The sequence below is a fragment of the Tachyglossus aculeatus genome, chromosome 12 (assembly GCF_015852505.1).
Source record: "Tachyglossus aculeatus isolate mTacAcu1 chromosome 12, mTacAcu1.pri, whole genome shotgun sequence".
NCBI classification, from domain to species: Eukaryota; Metazoa; Chordata; class Mammalia; order Monotremata; family Tachyglossidae; genus Tachyglossus; species Tachyglossus aculeatus.
Window position 1 is genome coordinate 15677350 of NC_052077.1, and position 25038 is coordinate 15702387.

The 25038-nt window shown below is 42.1% G+C and overlaps 1 protein-coding gene across 3 annotated transcripts; it reads left to right on the top strand.

Moving 5' to 3' along the window:
* On the top strand, window positions 1-24159 carry ZNF330 (zinc finger protein 330). Of its 3 annotated transcripts, none has more exons than XM_038755259.1 (10): window positions 1-80; window positions 9214-9344; window positions 9527-9546; window positions 9654-9724; window positions 14782-14861; window positions 16176-16302; window positions 17597-17701; window positions 20712-20758; window positions 22239-22356; window positions 23438-24159. In XM_038755259.1, exons 2-10 carry the CDS (start codon window positions 9225-9227, stop codon window positions 23707-23709), a joined length of 960 nt encoding a protein of 319 aa, XP_038611187.1. In that variant the 5' UTR covers window positions 1-80; window positions 9214-9224; the 3' UTR covers window positions 23710-24159. The 3 variants fall into 3 exon arrangements, with proteins under 3 accessions (XP_038611187.1, XP_038611189.1, XP_038611188.1); XM_038755261.1 differs by having other exon boundaries at window positions 16176-16215; XM_038755260.1 differs by lacking the exon at window positions 1-80 and adding an exon at window positions 5813-5828.
* The last annotated feature ends 879 nt before the right edge of the window (window positions 24160-25038 follow it).

Here is a 25038-nt window from a genome sequence, read left to right on the forward strand (position 1 = left end):
GCCCATCTTGAGGAGAGGATCACTTCCGGTTGGGCCTAGCAGCTCTGTGGACAAGGCCGCCCTGCTTTTCAAGGTTCAACGTAGGTTCCCCCAAAACATGGCTTTTAAAACCTCAATTTTATCTCTATTTAATCCCCTCTGTTCCCCCCCCATCCCTTTAGGACATTTTAGCACCTCGGGGAGGCGTGGTGGTGCTGGTGGTGGTGGTGGGGAGAATCACCGACGGTTGTAGTTTGGGTTTTCAGTCATTCATTCATTCCATCCCATCGCATTTATTGAGCTCCTACTTTCATTCATTCATTCAGTCGTATTTATTGAGCGCCTACTGTGTGCAGAGCACTGGACTAAGCGCTTGGGAGGACAAGTTGGCAACATAGGGAGACGGTCCCTACCCAGCAACGGGCTCACAGTGTCTATCTGTATTGACACACGTATGTAAGTGTATCTGTACACACGTGTGTATATCTATATAGGCGTGGAAGTGCATATTCATTCATTCAGTCGTATTTATTGAGCGCTTACTGTGTGCAGAGCACTGGACTAAGCGCTTGGGAAGGACAAGTTGGCAACATATAGAGGCGGTCCCTTCCCAATCTGCAGCACGTGTATGTGTACGGAAATATATGTGTTTGTGTATACGTGTATGTAGACACGTGTATATTCATTCATTCCATCGTATTTATTGAGCGCTTACTGTGTGCAGAGCACTGGACTAAGCGCTTGGGAAGGACAAGGTGGCAACATAGAGAGACGGGCCCTTCCCAATCTGCAGCACGTGTATGTGTACGGAAATATATGTGTTTGTGTATACGTGTATGTAGACACGTGTATATTCATTCATTCAATCGTATTTATTGAGCGCCTACTGTGTGCAGAGCACTGGACTAAGCGCTTGGGAAGGACAAGTTGGCAACATAGAGAGACGGTCCCTTCCCAATCTGCAGCAGGGTTTAAATAAACGTGTATGTGTGCGGAAATATGTGTGTTTGTGTATACGTGTATCTAGACACGTGTATATTCACTCATTCAATCGTATTTATTGAGCGCTTACTGTGTGCAGAGCACTGTACTAAGCGCTTGGGAAGGACAAGTCGGCAACATATAGAGACGGGCCCTTCCCAATCTGCAGCACGTGTATGTGTACGGAAATATATGTGCTTGTGTATACGTGTATCTAGACACGTGTGCATTCATTCAGTCGTATTTATTGAGCGCTTACTGTGTGCAGAGCACTGGACTAAGCGCTTGGGAAGTACAAGTTGGCAACGTATAGAAACGGTTCCTTCCCAATCTGCAGCAGGATTTAAATAAACGTGTATGTGTACGAAAATGTTTGTGTATACGTGTATCTAGACACATGTATATTCATTCATTCAATCGTATTTATTGAGCGCTTACTGTGTGCAGAGCACTGGACTAAGCGCTTGGGAAGGACAAGTTGGCAACATATAGAGGTGGTCCCTTCCCAGTCTGCAGCAGGGTTTAAATAAACGTGTATGTGTACGAAAATATATGTGTTTGTGTATACGTGGATCTAGACACGTGTACATTCATTCAGTTGTATTTATTGAGCACCTACTGTGTGAAGAGCGCTGTACTAAGCGCTTGGGAAGTACAAGTTGGCAACATAGAGAGACGGTCCCTACCCAGCAACGAGCTCACAGTGTCTATCTGTATTGACACACTTATGTAAGTGTATCTGTACACACGTGTGTATATATATAGGCATGGAAGTGCATATTCATTCATTCAGTCGTATTTATTGAACGCTTACTGTGTGGAGAGCACTGTACTAAGCGCTTGGGAAGTACAAGTTGGCAACATATAGAGACGGTCCCTTCCCAATCTGCAGCAGGGTTTAAATAAACGTGTATGTGTATGGAAATATATGTGTTTGTGTATACGTGTATCTAGACACGTGTATATTCATCTAGTCGTATTTATTGAGCGTTTACTGTGTGCAGAGCACCGTACTAAGCGCTTGGGAAGTACAAATCGGCAACATATAGAGGCGGTCCCTTCCCAGTCTGCAGCAGGGTTTAAATAAACATGTATGTGTACGGAACTATATGTGCTTGTGCATACGTGTATCTAGACACGTGTACATTCATTCATTCAATAGTATTTATTGAGCAATTACTGTGTGTAGAGCACTGGATTAGGCGCTGGGAAGTACAGGCTCACTGTGTATATCTGTATTGACATGCGTTTGTAAGTGTATGTACACACATGTGTATGTATAGGCACTCAGGTGAAAGTGCATATTCATTATTGAGCACCTACTGTGTGCAGAGCACTGTACTAAGCGCTTGGGAAGTACAAGTTGGCAACATATAGAGACGGTCCTTACCCAGCAACGGGCTCACAGTGTCTATCTGTATTGACACGCGTATGTAAGTGTATAAGTACACACGTATGTATGTATACATATATATAGGCACTCGCGTGGAAGTGCGTATCCATTTAGTCGTATTTATTGAGCGCTTACTGTGTGTAGAGCACTGGACTAAGCGCTTGGGAAGTACAAGTTGGCAACAGAGACGGTCCCTACCCAATAACGGGCTCCCAGTCTAGAAGGGGGAGACAGACAAGACACGCATATAGAAATGTATGTGTGGATATAGACACGTGTATGCAAAGGTATGTATGTATATAGGCACGTGTATAGAAAGGTATGTATGTATATAGGCACGCGTATAGAAAGGTATGAATGTATATAGGCACATGTATAGAAAGGTGTGCATGTATACGGGCACGCAAATAGAAAAGTATGTATATAGGCACGCGAATAGGAAGGATGTATATGGGCACGCAGATAGAAAGGTATGTATATATATAAACACGCATCTAAAAAGGTATGCATGTATACATATATGTAGACATGCATACATATGCATATAGACATGCGTGTGCATGTGTGTGTGTGTGTGTATATATATATATATATATATATAATAATTGTGGCAATCGTTAAGCGTTTACTATGTGCCAAGTACTTTTCTAAGCACTGGGGTAGATACAAGGTAATCAGATTGTCCCACGTGGGGCTCACAGTCTTCATCCCCATTTAACAGATGAGGGAACTGAGGCACAGTGAAGTGAAGTGCCCAAGGTCACACAGCTGATAAGGGGCGAAGCCGGGATTAGAACCCACATCCTCTGACTCCCAAGCCCATGCTCTTTCCACTAAGCCATGCTGCTTCTCTAAATATGCGTATGTATGTATATAGACACGCATATAAGTGTGTGCAGACATGTGTATATGTATATATAGATGCGTATGTAAGTGTATGTAGATACTCATGTATGTCTGTGTGTGTGTGTTTTTGTATAGGTGTGCGTGTATATATTCAATTTATTCTAATGTGTATTCTCTCTTTTCAGTTTCATATGCCAAGGTGATGCCTCTTAAGATAGTTGGCTTGTTTGAGAGTTGCTGAAAAGGTCATCTTGGAACTGGCAGACACGCACAAGTATTATCCACTTATGACGTTAAATCAATCAATCAATCAATCAATCGTATTTATTGAGCGCTTACTATGTGCAGAGCACTGTACTAAGCGCTTGGGAAGTACAGATTGGCATCACATAGAGACAGTCCCTACCCAACAGTGGGCTCACAAAATGAATTGCAAATAGAAGCACCACTTAACTACCTCTTGGCCACTGGCCCGTTATGTGCAGCTTTCAAAACTCCCCCACCATCAAAGCATTAATTGGCGATGGGAGTCCCCACCACCTGCTTGGGAATAAAATGGTTTTATTTAAGAAATTTCAATTTCTGACGCATCAAAGAAGGAAGAGTCAAGATTGCCTTTTTTGTTTCTTGGCAAGCACTGCAGAGCAAGTATTAAAACTGAATTGGGTGTGATTTATGCCATATACTCAATTATTAGGGTACTGTAAATATCAGTACCGTTAGAAGGTGTTTTTTATATCGCCAAATTATACTGAGAAGTTAGTATAGATCATTAACTTTTGGAAGTGACAAACTGCATTTTTTGAACAGAGGGGACTTCCTAGAAACTCTTGAAAAGCACATTTTTCTCCTTCAGAAATGTTGAAATCATCTGCCTTTCAAAAAGCTCTCGTTTAAAGTATTGCAGCCAGAAAATTGATCCCATAGAGGGTTCTGCAGTGAAAGAACTCTTTTGAGAAGTAATCACAAATGAGATGTGGATTTATGAATTGCTGACTTAATGTATTTCATCACTTTGATGTGTTTCAGATTTGTTTTTAGGAAGGTAATAGCCCTACTTATTTCAATAGCCTACTTTCCCAGTTTTTTTTTCTGTAAATGAAGAGCGATTTACAGAAATATGATGATATCAAAGTGTATTTTGAGATTAGTGGGACCATGTTTTGAACCAGATAGGAATTAAGGATCTAAAAGGAGATTATGACCGTCGCGAGTATTAAATACCTCACTTAAAATGAGTGAAACTACATTTCTCCCTAACACTAAACTCATTTTAAGTGAGGTATTTAATACTCAGGACTGTCATAATCCCCTTTTAGATCCTTGTGGTATAAATCATACATATCCCAAATAGAGCTCTCTTGTCTTCTCACCCAAACCCCTGTCCTCCCCATGACTTTACCGTCGCTCCACTATCCTCCGTGTCTCACAAGCCCGTAACCTTGGTATTATCCTCAGTTCAGCCTGCATATTCAGTCTGTCACCAAATCTTGTTGGTTCTATCATCAAATCATCTCTAAAAGCCACCCTTTCCTCTCCATCGCAACTACTACTATGTGCCAAGGCAATGTACTAAGTGCTGGGGTGGTTATAAGCAAATCAGGTTGGACACGGTCCCCTGTCCCATATGGGGCTAACAGTCTTGATCCCCGTTTTACAGATGAGGTAACTGAGGCACAGAGAAGTGAAGTGACTTGCCCAAGGTCACACAGCAGACAACCTTCTGACTTCAGGCCCATGCTCTATGTACTACACCACACTGCTTCCCCTACTACACCATGCTGCTTCTCTGCCTCCTCACTGACTCCTGTGCCTCCCATCTCTCCCCTCTCCAGTCCGTAGTCTACTTATGCTGCCTCAAACTTTAAAGAAACAAACCAATCAGACCACATCTCCTCTTTAAAAACCCCCAGTAATTGCCCATCCGGGTCTGCGTCAAACCTTGCCATCAGCTTTAAAATACTCGGTTGACTCTCCACCACCACGTAACCTCACTGGCCTCCTGTCTTGTCTTATACTGTCGTGTCTTCTCCGACCCACAGCGACACCATGGACACATCGCTCCCAGATGGCCTCATCTCCAATCCTTCTAGTAGTGTATCATCATCGTCATCATCAATCGTATTTATTGAGCGCTTACTATATGCAGAGCACTGTACTAAGCGCTTGGGAAGTACAAATTGGCAACATGTAGAGACAGTCCCTACCCAACAGTGGGCTCACAGTTTTCTTGGTAAAACTACAGAATTGATTTACCATTGCCTCTTTCTGCACAGTCAACTTCAGTTTCCGCCCACGACTGTCTCCCGTGCCGCTGCTGCCCAGCACAGGGGGGTTACTGCAACTCAATCGACACACTTCACTCTTCTAGTGCCGGCCTACTGGATGTACCTCTATCTCATCTGTTCCGCTACTGATCCCCAAGTCCTCCCTCTGGCTCAGAACTCCCCTTTCATGTCCAGCAGACCACCTCTCCTTCTTCAAAGTCCTACTATAATCACATTTTTTCCAAAAGGACTTCCCCAGAGGTGCTCACTTCTAAGCCTTCCCTTCTGTGTCACCTGTGCACTTGGGCCTGTTTCCCTTCAGCACTTTGATATTCACTCCTCATCCAGCCCCACAATACTATGTATGTATCCATCTGTAATTTATTTTAATATGTATCTCCACCTCTAGCCAGTCAGGTCCTTGTAAGCAGGGATTGCTTATGCATACTCTTTTTATATTGCACTCTCCCAAGCACTTAATACAGTGCTCTGCACACAGTAAGCACCCAAATGCCATTGACAGATATTTTGATGTCTGAGTTTCCAATTGTCAGCTGTGTGACTTTTGGGCAAGTCACTTAACTTCTCTGTGCCTCAGTTACCTCACCTGTAAAACGGGGGTTGACTGTGAGCCCCCCGTGGGACAACCTGGTCACCTTGTATCCCCCTGGCGCTTAGAACAGTGCTTTGCACATAGTAAGCACTTAATAAATGCCATCATTATTAAAAGAAAGTGTCAAAAATGATTAATTTGGCCTGTTGGTAACTGTAGATTACTGCTCTGTAAACTGTCACCTTTTGAAAATAGACTTGTGTATGTCATAGGCAAAGAATGAGCTGCCCAGGGAATACCTACATTTTAGAACTGCCATTGAGTGTTTGTCGTAAACTGAAGTGACTTGGCACCTTTTTGAAGGGCATACCCTCTTTGTTACTGTATAGACAAAGCCATAAATACCCATTATAGCTTGAAGTACTGTAAATATCCAATGAAGAAAATGTTTCACCTGTCGAAATTCTGGCATTCACAATAGCAAAGCTTTGTTTTTCTGGAGTTGATGGAGTACTAAAGAGGTTTGGGTAGAGCAGAGGTGCTATGAATTTGAACTTCCTAAAAATGGATGGACTTTGGAAAGGCAATGTGGGCTAGACGAAAGAGCATAGGACTGGGCATGAGGAGACTTGGAAGAGTTCAGTTCAGTCAAGTAGATGCAATCCCTGCCCTCAAGGAGCTCACAAGCTAGAAGTAACGATTGCCATCAATCGTATTTATTGAGCGCTTACTGTGTGCAGAGCACTGTACTAAGCGCTTGGGAAATACAAATTGGCAACATATAGAGACAGTCCCTGCCCAACAGTGGGCTCAAGATGATACAGGTAGGGAAGCAACTGAATATATGAGACAGGGACAGTGTCCAACCTGACAAACTTGTATCTACTGCAGCATTTAGAGCAGTGCTTGACACATAGTGCTTAACAAATGCCATAAAAAAGGTTATGGGGGTCCTAAATGCCTTGTATAGGACTAAATATATAGGCGAATCAAGAGGGAGGGAGGGAGAGTAGGGTGAGGAGTGATTAGTCGGGGAGGTGTCTTGAAGGAGATATGATTTTAGTTGGACTGTGAATATGGGGAGTGTGGTGGTCTGTCGGACTGAAAGAGGAGGGAGTTCCAGGTAAGAGGGAGATAGGAAGGAGGGAAAGGATGCTGAGAGAGATAAGAGCGAGGCACTTTCAGTAAGTAGCTTCGTGTTACAGGATTGAGATGTGTAGGCTGAGTTGTGGTGGGAGAGAGGTAATTGAGGGGCTTGAAGCCAATGCTGCTGTCTAGGCCCCCCTCTCTTCCCTGCCCCCCCCCCAAAAAAAAAAAATCGATATAGGAGCCAGTCAATCCGTGGTGATTATTGAGCACAGTACTATGCGCTTGGGAGAGTACAATACTACAGACACGATCCCTGCCCATGACGGGTTTACAGTCTAGAACCAATGTGAGAACTGGGTGCCATCAGCAGCACAGGGATTACCCATTACCCAGTGACCACGCTGTGCATATTTACTATTTTATTTATTTTGTTAATGATGTTCATCTAGCTTTACTTGTATTTATTCTGATGACATGACACCTGTCCACATGTTTTGTTGTCCGTCTCCCTCTTCTGGACTGTGAGCCCGTTGTTGGGTAGGGACCGTCTCTATATGTTGCCAGCTTGTACTTCCCAAACGCTTAGTACAGTGCTCTGCACACAGTAAGCGCTCAATATATACGATTGAATGAATGTATGACCAATTCTTATTCCCCTCTAACCCTATTCTGTGAAATCTAGATGCACACACAGACGTACCTCCTACCTCCAGGAACACACCTGCACCCACAGAGAAGCATGTGGATCATACGCTATGTACAGGAAACAAGATACCTTTAATCATATGGGCAAACCAATCAAGGAAAAAGCACACACAGTGAGACTCGCACCCAAGTCCACACAGGAATATGTGACAGTCATGTGTCCACACACTGACGACAGCAGAGTTAAGAGAGTGAGTTGCAAGCTCCAGTAGGCCGACACCAAAACAATGGGGTGAGAATGATTGTGAAGTAAAGGGAAATCCAATGGGAAAAGACAGGCTGAGGAGGAAAAATATTCTATAAAAAGTTATCTACTTCATTTCATAGACCAAGTGGAAGAGTTGGGAAAGCTTCCAGTAAGGCTTAGCAGATTAGTGGACTATGGAGCATCTCACTGTGCTCATTTCAGTGCGAGAACCCCTGCCAGGACTGAGTATTAAATTGGCCAGCCGGGGGCAATTGGTAGTGATAGTTGTACAGTAATTAATAGGGTAATTAATAGGGTTTAGGTTTGGTGTTGTGTTTTCACTTGCGAGAGCAGAGGTCATTCAAACTCTTTTAGGGTAATGTAAAATGAATGAATATCAGGCCTTTAACAATTCCAACAGTGATTTCCAAATTAGTACAAGTGGGATCCAGGAGGGTGTAGTTTAGTGTTTTGTTTTGTTTTTCACTTCTGCAATACCTCTTTTTAAAGAGCAAATCAGACTTTCTAGCGTAGGCAGGATGTTTCAGATTATAAGAAATGAGCATGGCTTAGTAAATGGAGCCACGGGCCTGGGAACCAGAAGGACCTGGATCCTAATCCTGGCTCTGCCACATGTCTGCTGTGTGACTTGGGCAAGTTACCTCAGTTTTCTGGGCCTCAGTTACCTCATCTGTAAAATGGGGATTAAGAGTGTGAGCCCCATGTGGGAAAGGACCGTGTCCAACCTGATTAACTTGTATCTTAGAACAGTGCTTGGCACATAGTAAGTGTTTAGTACCATTATTATTGTTATGATTTTGGAACTTTTAGAATGGGTTTTTTCCATCAGTCAGGTTGATCAAATTGATCCCCTCTAGACTGAGCTCACTGTGGGAAGGGACTGTCACTGTTTATTGTTGTACTTTCCCAAACACTTAGTACAGTGCTCTGCACACAGTAAGCGCTTAATAAATACAATGGAATGAATGAATCAGTTGGCCATTTTTTTAAAGCCCTAAATATTGTTGCCTCCCTCAGAGAGTATTTGAGTAGTGCATTTCATTTGTAATTAGTAAAAACTTGAAAATGAACTAAGGTATTTAAAATGGAAAATTTAAAAGGACTTCTTTTTAAAAAAGTATAAGGAAGCTAAGTATGTAACATCATAAATATGGTAATCTTGCTCACAACTTCTCATTTTTCTTTTATGCAGAAAACAGTAAAATGCCTAAAAAAAAGACTGGTGCCCGGAAGAAGGCTGAAAACCGACGAGAACGTGAAAAACAGCTTAGAGCTTCTAGAGGCAACATAGACTTAGCTAAACATCCATGTAATGCTTCAATGGTAACACCTTTTTTTAAATTATCATTGGGTAGGTGAAAAACAATCCAATAGTTGTACATTTTCTAAGTCACTGAAGTAAAATAATGTTAAATGGGAAACTTAATCAGAATTAGAATTCAAATTCTTATCTTCTATTTCTTAATAGTGGAAAACATTAATAAAAATTTCTCTAAATTTTGCAGGAATGTGATAAATGCCAAAGGTAAATAGTTTTCATTTTCCTCTTTTCCCTAAGTAAATTATTCCGATGTGCCTCTTGATATTTTGCCTTTGACCTGGATTTTACTCTCTGTTTTTCATCCAAATAAGACGACAGAAGAATAGAGCCTTTTGCTATTTCTGCAGCTCCGTACAGAAGTTACCAATTTGTGCCCAGTGTGGTAAGTGCATATGTTAATAAAGACTTAATGATAATGATAAAAATTGGGGTACTTAAGTGCTTACTATATGCCAAGCACTGTCCTGGCTGCTGGGTTAGATATGAGAAAATAATAACAATAATAGCATTTGTTAAATGCTTACTCTGTGTCAACCACTGATCTTAACACTGGGGTAGATACAAGATAATCATTCATTCATTCAGGCATATTTATTAAGTGCTAATGGTGTGCAAAGCCCTGTACTAAGCACTTGGGAAAGTACAGTTTTACAACAAACAGACACATTCCTGCCCACAACGAGCTCACAAGTCATTCATTCATTCATTCAATCGTATTTATTGAGCGCTTACTGTGTGCAGAGCACTGTACTAAGCGCTTGGGAAGTACAAGTTGACAACACATAGAGACGGTCCCTACCCAACAGCAGACTCACAGTCTAGAAGTCTAGTAAGTCAGACAGTCCTGGGCTCACAGTCTAAAGTACGAGGGAGAAAGATATAATAATAATGGTATTTGTTAAGCGCTTACTATGTGCAAAGCACTATTCTAAGCACTGGGGGGGATACAAGGTAATCAGATTGTCCCATGTGGGGCTCACAGTCTTAATCCCCATTTTACAGATGAGGTAACTGAGGCACAGAGAAGTTAAGTGACGTGCCCAAGGTCCCACAAAATGCAAGTAGCAGAAGTGGGGTTAGAACCCAAGTCTTCTGATTTCCAAGCCTGTGCTTCTTCCACTCGGCCATGCTAAATTTCAGATTTGGATGCAGCCCCTGTGCCTCGTGGGCCTGTTTGAGTGCTGCTGTGTGTGGAGCACTGTAATAAACTTCCACACACTTCTGATTTGCTTGGGTAGGCAGTTGGATTATTATTTACATGTAGAAAACTTGGTCAGCTTCTTGCAATGCAAGCCAAGGCTAAACTAAATATTTTTGAAATACAGTTTGGGTAAAACAACTCTGTGGAGGTCTTAAATGGAAAACCATATTTTTACTTGTAACATGATGTTTATGTCTTGTTCACTGTAAGCAAACTGTGGTATTATGACAAAGCCTCTGAGTAGATCATCATCAATCGTATTTATTGAGCGCTTACTGTGTGCAGAGCACTGTACTAAGCGCTTGGGAAGTACAAGTTGGCAGCATAAAGAGACAGTCCCTACCCAACAGTGGGCTCACAGTCTAAAAGTAGATACATCTTGCTTTATAATGGCCCCGTGGTAATCAGGGAATCAAATCAGTTTAAAGCTGTGTTGCCAGCCTGACTTTCAGTCCAATAAAGGGGGATTGGTAATTAGCTTTTATTTGGTTTAAATTGACTTGTACTCACCTGGAAAATCTTGGGTAAGGCAGGATTTCCTGATCCATTGCTTTTCATGAAGATTAATGTAGTAGTTAGTATAATATGATGAACTATGTGAGACCACAGAAGGCCTTCCTTTTTCTTTTTCTCCACTGCCATGTCATTTCCTCTAAAGTCGCAAATTTGCCCTTGCCTTCCCTGTCTTTTGCTTGCTCTCCCATCATTTTCTGTGCGGGTCTGTTTCTTAGTGTGATCTCCTGTTTCCAAGAGTGTGTACAGAAACTCTTTATTTCTCTCAACTACTTTGTCAGTGTCGTCATGTGTGTCCCATTGTTTGACTCCCCAAGTATAGTAACTGGATTTTTATGTGTCTGTGTATTTCCATGCCTCTTTTCCTTTGTACTTCTGCCCTGTGGGGTATGTGTATATGTGTATGCATGTGACCCAGCTATGACTAGACAGTCATATTGTGGTTGCTCCCCTCCCTCCCACCACCTTACCACCTTGTTCTCCCTGCCTCCGGCCTTTCTGTCCTCCAATCCAACCCACCATAGTCTTGCCCATGTTCAAACTTCCAAAAATCCCGCCTTCCTCGATGAACTCTACAGCCACCTCCTGCACTTTTTACTTATCCACAACACTTACGTTGCGGGTATAGATGTATATTCAATTCTGTACTTCATATCACATTATTCATTCTGATCCCTCTGTCAGTACTATTTATGTCTGTGTGTCCCCCTCCTTCCCCTTTTAGCCAGCTCCTTGTACACAGGGAATGTATCTCTTGCTTCTCTTGTACTGTGCATTGCACCCATTGGATGCTCAATAAATAGTTACTACTAATGATTATTTCTTTGAAGTGAGCTGGAGCAAAGGTTGAGGAATCTGGTCTCCCGTGCTCTTCCTGCTTCTAACACTCTGGGGTCAGGGCATGCATGAGTTAAGCTCACCGGGGTGGACACAGAGAACTTCTTCTGGACTATAAGATTGTTTGGGGCAGGGAATGTGTCTGTTATATTGTTGTACTCTCCCAAGCGCTTAGTACAGTGCCCTGCACACAGTAAGCCCTCAATAAATACAATTCACACGCACTGGACAGTGCAATTCCCTGCCCTCAAGGGATCGAGACTGGGAGTGAGGAGGGATCCAGGGAAGAGCCTTCTGGGTCCATAAAACCTGGGCCCTGGGAAGTAGTGTTGGGAGCTGGATCGCTTGCAATGAAGAGGTGGGGCTGAGGTGGCCCTACCTCCCTGCTCCTTGAGGCAAAGAGCCCAGACCAGGGCCCTGCATTTGCCCAAAATACTGGAGAGATGAGGGAGTAGAGGGTGATAGGATTGGAGGGAGATGAGATAGAGGTGCCCAAGGGCAGCAAAATCACTAGGGGAAGGGAGTGGTGGGAAGGGATGGATTGAAACTTTATATTAGCCGTAGAGTGCCATCACCTGATTGGGGCTGTATTTGTACGTGCATCTGTAGGAAAATGAACTCCATAGTACAGCTGTTCATGATAAATGCACATTTTCAGGGAATATATAGCAAGGTATTCCAGTATTCCTTGGCTCTAATCTGGGGTAGGGAATATAAGCAGGAAGAATCTAAGCATGAGCTTTCTGTCAATCAGTTGTATTTATTGGGCGCGTACTGTGTGCAGAGCTTTGAGAGAGTATAATATAATGGACACATTCCGTGCCCACTATGAGCTTACAGTGTAGAGGACGAGTTTACAATCCAGTCCATTTCCTTTTTTTTTCCAGCTTTTCTGATGCTTGTTGTTTGGGGGCAGCCAGGAAGGGTAGGGAAAACTGGATCATTGCTTTCCTAATCCTCACTACCTCCTCTACTACTCTTATAATAGCAATGGTATTTATTAAGCACTTACTCTGTGCAGAACACTGTACTAAGCACTGATGAAAAGTGTATAAGTGGGAATTAGACTCCACTTCGCTGATACTCTTGATCAGGAATCTAAGCATGAGCTTTCTGTCAATCAGTTGTATTTATTGAGCGCTTACTGTGTGCAGAGCACTGTAGTTGTGATAATTGATAATGTAATCTTGTAATTGTAATACTTGTTAAGCACTTACTGGTGCCAAGCCCCATACTAATCATCTGGGTAGGTATAAGAAAATCAGATCAGGCACAGTTCCTTGCCCTTTATGGAGCTCCCAGTTTGTGAGCTGGAGAACAGTATTGAATCCCTGTTTTTCAGAAGAGGAAACTGAAGGGCAGAGAAATGAAGTGACTTGTCATACATCAGGCAAGAAATAGAGCCGGGATTAGAACCCAGGTCCTCCAACTCCTAGGCCCTGGCTCTTTGCACTTAAACTATGTTGCTTTTCTGAGTTTTTCATTGGGTGATACCACTTGATACAGATGGTCTCCTTTTCTAGGGCCCATATTTCCAAAGATTATTTGGAAATAAATTATAATTTATAATTTATTTATAATTTATAATTTATTATTAGAGAAGCAGCGTGGCTCAGTGGAAAGAGCCCGGGCTTTGGAATCAGAGGTCATGGGTTCAAATCCAGACTCCGCCAGTTGTCAGCTGTTGACTTTGGGCAAGTCACTTCTCTGTGCCTCAGTTCCCTCATCTGTAAAATGGGGATTAAGACTGTGAGCCCCACGTGGGATAACCTGATCACCTTGTATCCCCCAGTGCTCAGAACAGTGCTTTGCACATAGTAAGTGCTTAACAAATACCATGATTATTATTATTATTATTATTTCTGCCCCTGGAGTAGAGTTGGAGCTGTTGCAGCAAAGCTGAGACTGAGCAGCCCTGTACCACCTGTCCTGTACCTCCCTCCCAGACATCTCTCCATCTTCCTCCCACCCTTCCCCTGAACCCTAGTCCTATCCATGCGCCCTGATAGCGAAGCCTGTCTGGAGCAGGCAAATACGATTTTCAGAAACAGCCTTCATGGCCGAACTAGGCATACAAATAGATAAAATGGATCACTAAGTTGTGTTTGCTTTGTCATTAGTTTCAAACTTGAGACATGTTAGGGGAAAATAAGTAGAATAATCACCCCGAAGAATATACACTTACAAATTATAAAGTGTGAAATTATTTTTCTTGCTTTAGGGGATTAATCGGGCTTTTCTTATTTTGAACACTTTCAATTAGGAAACTTACTGGGTTATTTAATGTTATGATGTACACCAATGCATCATGATGATTAAATTACCTCGTGCACCATTTAAATGTAGAACACATTTCTTACTGTTATTCAACTTTATCGTGATTGAGTAGTTTATAATTTCATTTCATTTACCCTACCAGTAAATTTTTTTAGCTCTAAGGGTATCTTAGATCCAGTCTGCAACTAATGTTCAGATGTTTAATAATAATGATGGCATTTATTAAGCACTTACTACATGCAAAGCACTGTTCTAAGCACTGGGGAGGTTACAGGGTGATCAGGTTGTCCCACGGGGGGCTCACAGTCTTAATCCCCATTTTACAGATGAGGTAACTAAGGCACAGAGAAGTTAAGTGACTTGCCCAAAGTCACACAGCTGACAATTAGTGAAACCGGGCTTTGAACCCATGACCTCTGACTCCAGAGCCCGTGCTCTTTCCACTGAGCCATGCTGCTACTGTTTAACAGTTGGGAAGAATTTGGGATTTGCAAAATAATTTTGGGCGTGGGTTTTTAATATGGGGTTGATACCGGATTGTCATTCAAGTTTTATGTTTATTGCAATAAAGCCCTTAGTAAACCTTTTTGCCTTTTGCCTTTTCTCAATAGGCAAAACAAAGTGTATGATGAAGTCTTCAGATTGTGTCATAAAGCATGCTGGTGTTTATAGCACTGGCCTTTCAATGGTGGTAAGTTCCAAAATTGTTGTCTTGTTTAGAGGAGGCAAGGGAGTGGAGAGTTCTATCTAAAAGGCATCTTTCATGTGGCACTTCACCTGGAAAAGGTGTAGGGCTATAATAGATCCACAGGGTTGAGTTTTGTGTGTCTCTGACACAAGTTTTTTGCTGTTCTTCAGTGTAGGAGATCAGTCTTTCAGTGTCTTACCATCTAGTCTCTCTCTCTAGATATAGGAAATACAATTATTCCCACTTTATAGATAAACCATTTAAGTTTTTAACAAGCTCTTGCACGATTAGTTCTGGTCAAACTGAACCCAGTAAGTGTGTTAGCATGGTAAAGGATAGTTTTTACATGTACACAGTGTGGAGTCTACAGTGGAATGTGGTTATTCCTGGCACAGACACCTTTATCGATCCACCGGCATGCATGCATCGGTAGTGCCATTTTTGAATGCCAAGGACAACATTCCTACTCCTTACAAGCATATGTAAACGTTTGTGTAAATAAGAGAATTAAATGAGTGAAGGGCTTTGTAAAATGAAGTACCTAATTGCATGGGTAACTACTTTGGCATTCTTTTAAAATCACACACACACACACCCAAAATCCCCACACAACCAAACTTCAGAATGATTTGGCTGATTTGCTGCTGCTTCCATTGTAGTACAAAAACGATTAAGTTCGTTCAACAGTCTAGTAGTGTAGGGTAGCAGAGATACAGTATAAGCACTTATCTAATTATCTAATTTTAATCACGAATCACACTATAGAGAGTAGTGATTTAAGACCGACACTAGTTGCTTCTTTTTCCAGTTAAAGCACATTACCTCCTCTATTCCAGCAAAGCTGGAGGAGCCCCTTCGTAAATTATACAAATGCATGCAATTTTTCATAAAAGCCAAAGATGTTCATAAGTCCATTCAATTACAGAAGCCCTGCAGAAATGAGTGCTTAGAATACAGGCCCTGAACTTCATCTGAAATTTAATTTATTTTGAAATCTTCAAGGGAAAGGAGCAATACAACCTGCCCCCGGGCTTGCCTTAATGATTTATGGTGCCCTAATTTCTGTGGTGGACAGGGATAGCATTAGTAATTGTATCCTGGGATCTTCATGGTTTATCAGTAGGGCTTCCATCTGCTGTGGTATACCCAAAACACTGTCTTGTGTCCAGTTATTTGACTTCCTTGTGCTTATGGAGAGTCCTATATTCCACTACTTTAAAGGATCAATAAAAAATCATTAGGTAGAGTTAGATGTGCTGGGGATGGTTTTAAGTGCCCAGATTAATCTTTTTTTTTTTTTCTTTTCTCTGATTGTAGGGTGCAATCTGCGATTTCTGTGAAGCTTGGGTTTGCCATGGTAGGAAATGTCTTAGTACACATGCCTGTATCTGCCCTCTTGCAGATGCAGAGTGTGTTGAATGTGAAAGAGGTGTTTGGGATCATGGTGAGTTGCTAAACCTAAAGTGGAGAGGGAGAAAACCAGTTTCTCTGCTATACTGAATAGGCTAAGTTTGCAGCCCGGTATGTTGACGTTCGTGAGCTAGACTACTCCTGGGAACAGAAGGGAGCCGGGGAGGAGACTTTGCCAGGAGTGGGGAGAGGGAGAGACCCCCACCCCATAAAATCCATTCCCTTATTAGCACTTCTAGCCTCATTTTTTAGAGAAGCACTGGGGGTGCATGAGCACAACTTCATCATAAAAATGGTACTGGAAATTCTGCAAGTCGTGTGCACGTGCGGAGCTGGGTTAGGCTTGGGTTAAGAGGCCATGAGCAGGAGTCATAGTAGTAATAGTATGCAATATTGTTTGCTCTGTGCAGAGCACTGAACAAAGTGATGGGGAAGACTACACGGCTGGGAATTAGACCCTGTTCCGTGAGAGGCTCGCAATATAAAAATCTCTCTTCATAGTTGGCCTCCTCCCCAGAGTGTGCTCTGCCCTTCCTCTCTCCTCTCCCATTTTGTGGCTCAGCTGGGAACTGAGTGAAGGGAAGAAGTGTTTACACACTTGAAAGGGCCAACTTAGGGGTTCACAGACCACCCCAGGTGACCTGGCATGGTGTAGGTGACTCCATATCTCACAGGATGGTCCCCCCCGGCTAAATTTACATGGGATTCTTATCTTTCACAACACTCTGGTTAATGATGTAGAAGTATTCTGGGTTATTCCACAGGGTGCTGAAATCTAGCCATACAATGCTCACACTCTTAGAGCTGGAGCCAGTTTTGGGCACTTGGTGCTGCCACCCTAAGGGAATGAGCACCGGGCTGTTCAAGGTGATTTGAACAGGTTTGGAACCCACAGGGTTTCCCCTCCCCGGAGAATTCTGTTTCTGGAGTGCCAGGAGAGATGTAGGACCAGCTCCTAAGGTGGTCTCTGAGGTGGGGCTAGTCACAATCGGGGGGAACCTTGTTGGAGAAACCAGGGTTTCTCCTTGTTGGAACACTTCACCTGGATCTGTCTCTGAACAGAAATTCCCACAGAGAGAACCGATGAAATTCCAGAGAGGCCTGAAGCCATAGAACGGGTGTCAGATGATGATACTGGTTTTAGATTTTGTTGTAAAAAAAGGCCAGGGATTTTGCGTCCTTGGAAGACTTCGAAAGGGACACCAGCAGTTGTAACGTAGAGGAAATTTTGAATCCAAGCAGTATGACAGCTGTATCAATTGCATCGATTGGTGAGCTAGAAACTTCATGCCAACATTTGTGTCTTTTCTTCTTGGGAAATCTGACAGGAGGCAGAATCTTCAGCTGCTCGTTTTGCCATAACTTCCTCTGTGAAGATGACCAGTTTGAACATCAAGCCAGCTGCCAGGTTTTAGAGGCTGAAACATTTAAATGTAAGTTATTTCTTTTAAGATCTTCTCTGCTTTCTCACTCCTAAGATATATTCAGTCTGTCTTTCCCCCCTCATTAGATTGCAAGCTTCCCAAGGGCAGGGATTGAGGCTCACTACATTCTGTTGAGCCTGGTAGTGATCTTACACAGAGGATACTTTCTTTTGGAAATGTTAATACGTAAAGTCCTGGGTAGAAAAATCCCCTAGGATCATATACTTTTACAGCCTATTTCCTCCAAGACTTGATGCTGCCATATTTCTAGGAAAATTATCCTGGGGAATACTTGACACAGGCTCAAATAGTTTGGGTTGTTGATGGCGAGTATTTTTATGACTTCATGTCTGCTAAAATACACCTTACCCAAGCTCTTTTGCAGAACCTCAAATATTTAAGAAGTGTCCGGAACTATGTATCATCTCTGATATTTTGTCTCACAGTATGGATCTTGTAAAGGGCTGATTTTTTTTTTTTCCTTGTATGGAATAAAGGACAGGGAGCTGAGTGATTGGGCTATAAGTCAATCAACCAATCAGTCATATTTTATTGAGCACTTCCTTTGTGAGGAGTGCTGAACTAAGAGTTTGGGAGAGTACCGTGTAACAGGCTTGGTAGACACGTTCCCTCTCCATAATCAATCAGTCGTATTTATTGAGAGTTTACTGTGTGCGTACCACTGTACTAAGCACTTAGGAGAGTACAATATAGCAGGCACATTCCTGAACTTAGAGTCTAGATGTGGGGGGAACCTCTTGCTATAAGGCTATAAAGAGCTACTATGAATTTGTGAAAGTTACACAAATGAAGTGAAAAAGCTGTGTGTAATCTTCAGTGTCCTAGGAGGGAGTTGTTATTGTGTCACTGCTATGTAGATATTAAAATCTGCTTCACTATGTCACAATTTTCCTTGGTTTCTCTGCTGTAATTCATCCTTTTAGTCTTTTCTTTCTTTTTACTTTTCTATCCCTCTTCCATTGCCGATTTCCACTAACACTTGGAAAGATTCTGCTTGAAAAACGGCCCCTATGGCTGTCTGAATCCTCATTTTCATAACTTGTTTTTTTTCCCCTTAGTTGGTTAAATCTGGTCAGTGGTCAATAAAACATTGTTACCATGAATTGTGGATTTTTTTTAGCATAATCACATCTTGTCATGCTCGTTTTTTTTTTTAAAAAAAAAAACACCCATCACTGGGAATGACTTTTTGAGCAAATTTTGTTTTTTCTCCCAAAGAGAACTCCCCTCATTGCTGCTGCCCCCAACAGCTTTTAAATCCCCGTAGTATAACCATTAATTGCCTGACAGATCCAGAGCTTCTCTGCCACCTGTTATCTTCCCAACATGATCCATATGCATAGAATTGCTTAGGATTATTGTGGAACAGGAAAGATCTCACAGGGATAAACAAAAGAACAGAAATAATCCATATCATTGTTTCTAAATCTCTAAAAAGCCTTGATTCCATTGGGACCAGCTATAGCTTGGAAAACTGTACAAAAGGGAAGGATAAATTAAGAATTTATCTATAAATTATATTTATAAATTGTAATTTATAATTGAGAAGCAGCATGGCTTAGTGGCAGGAGCATGGGCTTGGGAGTCAGAAGTCATGGGTTCTAATCCTGGCTCTGCCAGTTGTCAGCTGTGCAACTTTGGGCAAGTCACTTAACTTCTCTGTGCCTCAGTTCCCTCATCTGTAAAATGGGGATTAAGACTCTGAGCCCCACATAGGACTCAGATCTACACCAGTGCTTAGAACACTGCTTTGTACATAGTAAGCACTTAATAAATACCATTATTATTGTTACTATAAATTGTGGCATGATTATAACACACCTTTCCCAGAAAAAGAAAAAAAACCAACAGTTTATAGAGCATCAAAAAATAAATCTAGGACAGTTCTTGAATCCTTTAACCTTAGATAATTTCTTGCAACTTTGCGAGTCTTATTTAACTGAAAAACATTTCAGTATTAATGATACCCAGCGGAATGCAAGCTCCCATCGAGTACTAGAAAAATAACATCTGTGTCTGCAGATTTCAGTAAGGCTTTTGATTCTGTTTCACACAACGTTGTCAGTGATGTAGTAAGGCAGCGTGCTTATTGACTGCCTGGAGAGACACCCCCAGAGTGTACCTGAATGCAGTTCCATATGGCTTAAAGGGAAGGAAAGAAGCAACATTTTTTCTTTAAATGGACAAATGTTACCTTGGAACTTTGACAGAGCTACGGCCCTCACTTATCATTGAGGAACAAAAAAAGAGCTCAGAATGAAAAATGGATTTAGTTTAAACTAGGCCCAGAACTGCCAAGTTCAAGATTTAGATCTTTGCATTTGGACCACAATTTAAATTCCTGGGATACTAGAAAAAAAAAAAATCAAAGTTTATAAAGGGTTTTTTTCTGCCCAGTTTCAAAGTGAGGGCGAGCTGAAGTGGGTTCAAATAGTAGCAGATGGATGCTAGTTTTAAGAGGTTGTGAAATCCTCTGGGGGCCTTTATAAACAGGATAGTTTCATGAGATTGTGCTCCTTCATGAAGGTTGGCTGGACTAGCTCTCAAAGTCCTGTGTTCCTGTGAAATTCCCAGGAAGTCTTTGAATTTTTTTTTCAGAAGTTTGAAAAAGTCCACCAATTAGTACAATAATTTTCAGCACTGGACCCTCTCACTCCAAGTAATTTGATTTTTATTGAAGTTCCTTTGGCCAAGCACTTTGATCCTAAAACCTAGGGAGTTGTGAATTAATTTTGAACTCTTTCAGTGACTCTTCATAGGTGAAGAACAGATTTTCACCAATTGTGTGGTTAGAGGAGCAGTTCAGCTCGTAAAACCTATATGTCAAGAAAGGAGGATCCATTTGGTTGTATTTGTGTTCTGAAAAGGTCATTTGTGCCCCTCGTTTGAAGTCGACATTACTGAAGTTATTTTTTGGAAAAATGGATTGACCTAAATATAAACTGAAAGAAATAAGTGGTTCTAGTTGAACATGAAAGTTTTGTATCATTTCCTCTAGGTGTTTCCTGCAATAGACTTGGACAGCATTCTTGCCTGCGTTGTAAGGTAACACAATCAATCATATTTTCTGAGTGCTTTCTGTGTGCAGAGCACTGTACTAAACATTTGGGAGAGTACAATATAACAATTTTGGTAGACACGTTCTCTGCCCACAATGAACTTACCGTCTAGAGAAGCAAGAAGCTCAGTAGAATGAGCATGGGCTTTGGAGTCAGAAGTCTTGGGTTCAAATCCCAGCTCCGCCAAGTGTCAGCTGTGTGACTGGGCAAGTCACTTAACTTCTCTGTGCCTCATCTGGAAAATGGGGGTGAAGACTGTGAGCCCCCCGTGGGACAACCTGATTACCTTGTAACCTCCCTAGTACTTAGAACATTGCTTTGCACATAGTAAGCACTTGATAAATGCCATCATTATTATTATTAGAGGGAGAGACACATGAATATACATAAGTTATGGCTATGTACATAAGTGCTGTGGTGCTGAGGGTAGGGTTAATAAAGGGGACAGATCCAAATGCAACGGTGATGATGAAAGGAGAATGGGTAGGGGAAATGAAGGATAAGTCAGGGAAAGCCTCTCAGAGGAGCTTTTAATAAGGCTTTGAATGTGGGGAGAGTGGTGGTCTGCTGGATATGAAGGGGGAGAGAGTTCCAGGAAAAGGCAGGGCGTGTGTGTGTGTCAGCAGTGAGATAGATCAGTCTGAGATACAGTGAACCGGTTGGCGTTAGAGGAGCAAAGTGAGCGTGCTGGATTGTAGTAGGAGGGGACAAGGTGATTGTGCACGTTAAGGCCAATGGAAAGGGGTTTCTTTTGGATGCAGAGGTGGATGGGTTAAAAAAATGCTTTGTATTGTTCTACTAATAATTGTGATTTAAGTACCAGCACTGTGCTGAGTACAGGGTTGATTAAAAAAAAATAGACTGGACACAGTCCCTATCCCAAGTGGGGCTTCTCAATTTTAGAGGTAGAGATGGTATCTTATTTCTGTTTTGCAGATGAGGAAACTGAGGTGCAGAGCAGTTAAATGATTTGACTAGATATCTCACACACACACACACACACACACGCCCCACCCACCAGCTCATTGGCTGAACTGGAAGTAGTAAGGAGCCTCTCATCCTGTGCTCTTTCCACTAGGCAGCACTGCCTAAACCTAATAGTGTAAGTCTCTGAAGGTGTCATCCTTGGCGAGTGAGGAGACTCTTGTGCCTTTCAGGGATAATTGTGTATGCCTGCGCTTGTTTGCACTAGATCAAATGAACAGGCCACCACACCACAAAAGGTTTGGCAGAGGATATACTCTCCATCGTGTGCTGTTTCTGCCAGCTTACATCTAGCTTTGGCTCAAATGGGATGAGCACAGTTGCTGGGCAGGAAATAACTTTCAGACCCACTATGAGTAATTGAAATTCATCTCACTCCTCCCCTGCAAGAGAGACATTTCTGACCCCGTGAAGGCAGTATTTCTTCAGTATGTTTATTTGAACTCGATCAAACAATCCTTTTTCTTTATCTCATGTTCTAGGCTTGTTTCTGTGACGATCATACAAGAAGCAAGGTGTTCAAGCAAGAAAAAGGAAAAGAACCTCCTTGCCCAAAATGTGGTCATGAAACTCAAGAGACAAAGGATCTGAGCATGTCAAGTTAGTATTTGGAATGCTTCTGGAACACGATTATTTTTCTGTGTGAACTAGGATCCTTAAGCTTTGTTTGGAAAGCGCAGATATAGTCCTCTGGCTACGCAAACAAAACTTAGGGTCAGGGTGTGCACAAGCAGATGGAAACATCCCACAATTTTCTGGAATTAAATCAAGGATCTGCTCGACAAGTGTTGAGCAGTGTGCTCTGGTCTTCACATATTCCAACAATATAGGCATGAGCCAAGTAGGATTTAATCACCGGATTGATTTTAAAAGTTCTTGGTTACATGATGGGTGTTCGGAAGAATTGTCTTCTGTATTTACACCAACATACGAAGGAATCTGCAATTTCTCATTTTTATCATCAGTTGTATTTGAGGAACAGTCATTTAACTAGCATTTGAGAAGCTTTTCTGGTTCCCAAGAAATTGGCTTCAATGTAATACAGTAGTACATTCTGCGTTTTCACAACTTCACTACCAGTGGAGTCATTGTTGAGCCGCCTCTCCATTCCATGGCTCATGAGGGGACAGCACCGGCACCCTTGAGAACCCTGGAGAGCAAATCTTCCTCTGCTCGCTCCCTGAATGGCTGCCTGAAGAAGGCTCATACCTTTTTCAAGTAATAATAATAATAATAATAATGGCATTTATTAAGCGCTTACTCTGTGCAAAGCAGTGTTCTAAGCGCTGGGGAGGTTACAAGGTGATCAGGTTGTCCCCCCGGGGTGCTCACAGTCTTAATCTCCATTTTAAGATGAGGTAACTGAGGCACAGAGAAGTTAAGTGACTTGCCCAAAGTCACACAGCTGACAATTGGTGGAGCTGGGATTTGAACCCGTGACATCTGATTCCACAGCCCGTGCTCTTTCCATTGAGCCACACTGCTTCTCTTCTGCTGCTTCTTGCTGGCTACATGGCTGCCCCCCATCCCGATGTTCTTCTGTATTTCTCTGGTAGCAGACTTAATCCCGTGATCCAGAGGAGAGTCAGCCGTATATTGCGACAGTGATGTGATTTTAGGGAAAAGTGTGGGAGAAGACAGCCTACCTTTTCCCGAATAACGATTTACTTGTTTATTGTAGCCCGCTCTCTGAAGTTTGGCCGGCAAACCGGTGGTGAAGAGGCAGATGGAGCTTCTGGCTATGACGCTTACTGGAAGAACCTCGCATCGGGGAAATACGGGGACGCAAGCTACCAAGATGAGGAAGATGACGACTGTGAAGCTGAGGAGGATGAGGAGGAAGAGGATGAAGGGAAGGATTCAGACCCAGAGACTACAGATCTGTTTACCAATTTGAATTTAGGAAGGACCTATGCCAGTGGCTATGCTCATTACGAGGAGCCCACGGACTAGCACTGCTTTTTGCCCAGGAGGCGGTACAACATCTGGAAGAAGCAAGGCTGTGCGCATCTAAATTGTGTTGGTAGCCAGTCAGACGTCGCAACCTTGAACAGAGTCAGTGCTTATTGGGGGATTAAAGGGTGTGGAGCTGATATAGGAACACAAATAATCGTGCTTGCGTTGTATCCAAAGGGAGAATTTAAAGAGGAAAATGGTTTTTCATTTTATTAATCCAAATAATTGAAGTGAATTGATTCTAGTGGCCTAGGACCTTCTCGAGCCGGGATTGTGGAGTGTGGGAAAGAGCAGATGTTGGTAGTTGGTGGCAATGAAGTTGCAATTTTTACTAAGTGGCGTTGTCTGTAATCTCATGTTGTCTGATTTCTTAAACGATATAGGCCAAAGAAGGTGACTTATTTTTTTGGCCTGATGTAAACATCATAATAAAAAAGCTTTCATATATCTGTGTGGAGGGGGTGGGGTGTGTATGTTTATACACACTATATGTAGAGAGGAAATATCTAATCTTAAATATTGATTTGACCTCAATGGTTGAAGTGCCTGCTGCAGTTTGTGTAGAGAATGGTACAACTGAAAGTAAAATCCTTTTTTGAATTACTGAAATTTCCTAGAGAACCAGTTTTCCTGAAGACTATAAAATGTTGCAAGGTTTACACAACCATCTTACTTATAGACTCATAAAATCAAAACCATTTGTCATGAAACAGTTTATGCCAATATTAATGAATTCCCAAGTCCATTTGTTATATTTAATTGTTTGCTCCTCAGAAACTTCTTTTGGAAAATATTCTTGAGGAGAAGCTTAGGTTTTGATTTTTTATTTATTGGTGTGAAACTCGGCCTCGGGGCTTAATAACCCTTAAGTTGCTGCCCCTTTATTAAGTCTGATAGCTCACAAGACCTAATAAACATATTGAGTAGGTGTGTTAGCTTCCATTAGCAATCATATTCCAAAGATTAATGTTCATTTCTAGGCTAGACTTTTACAATGACCTCTGTGACGGTGAATTTGGAAGATAAGAGCACGAGAAATGCTCTACCAGGTTAGGCTTGTGTCCAGTCACCGCAGGTGCCAGAGTCTCCTCGACTAGCCTTCGTGAACCCATTAATATGCCCTCATTTTCCTTGAAATTCAATTTTCAACTACAAACTGATTTTTTTTTAAGCTTCCCAAGTCAGCTGTGTGAAAGTTTTTCTTTTTTCTTTTCAAGCCAAGCCTCCTAGTGCTGATATGGTGGGATTTGGTGAGTGACAGTTCTCCTAGGTACTCCTCTCGATCACGACTCTTAACTTTGGTCCTTCCAGACTCCTTCAGACCAT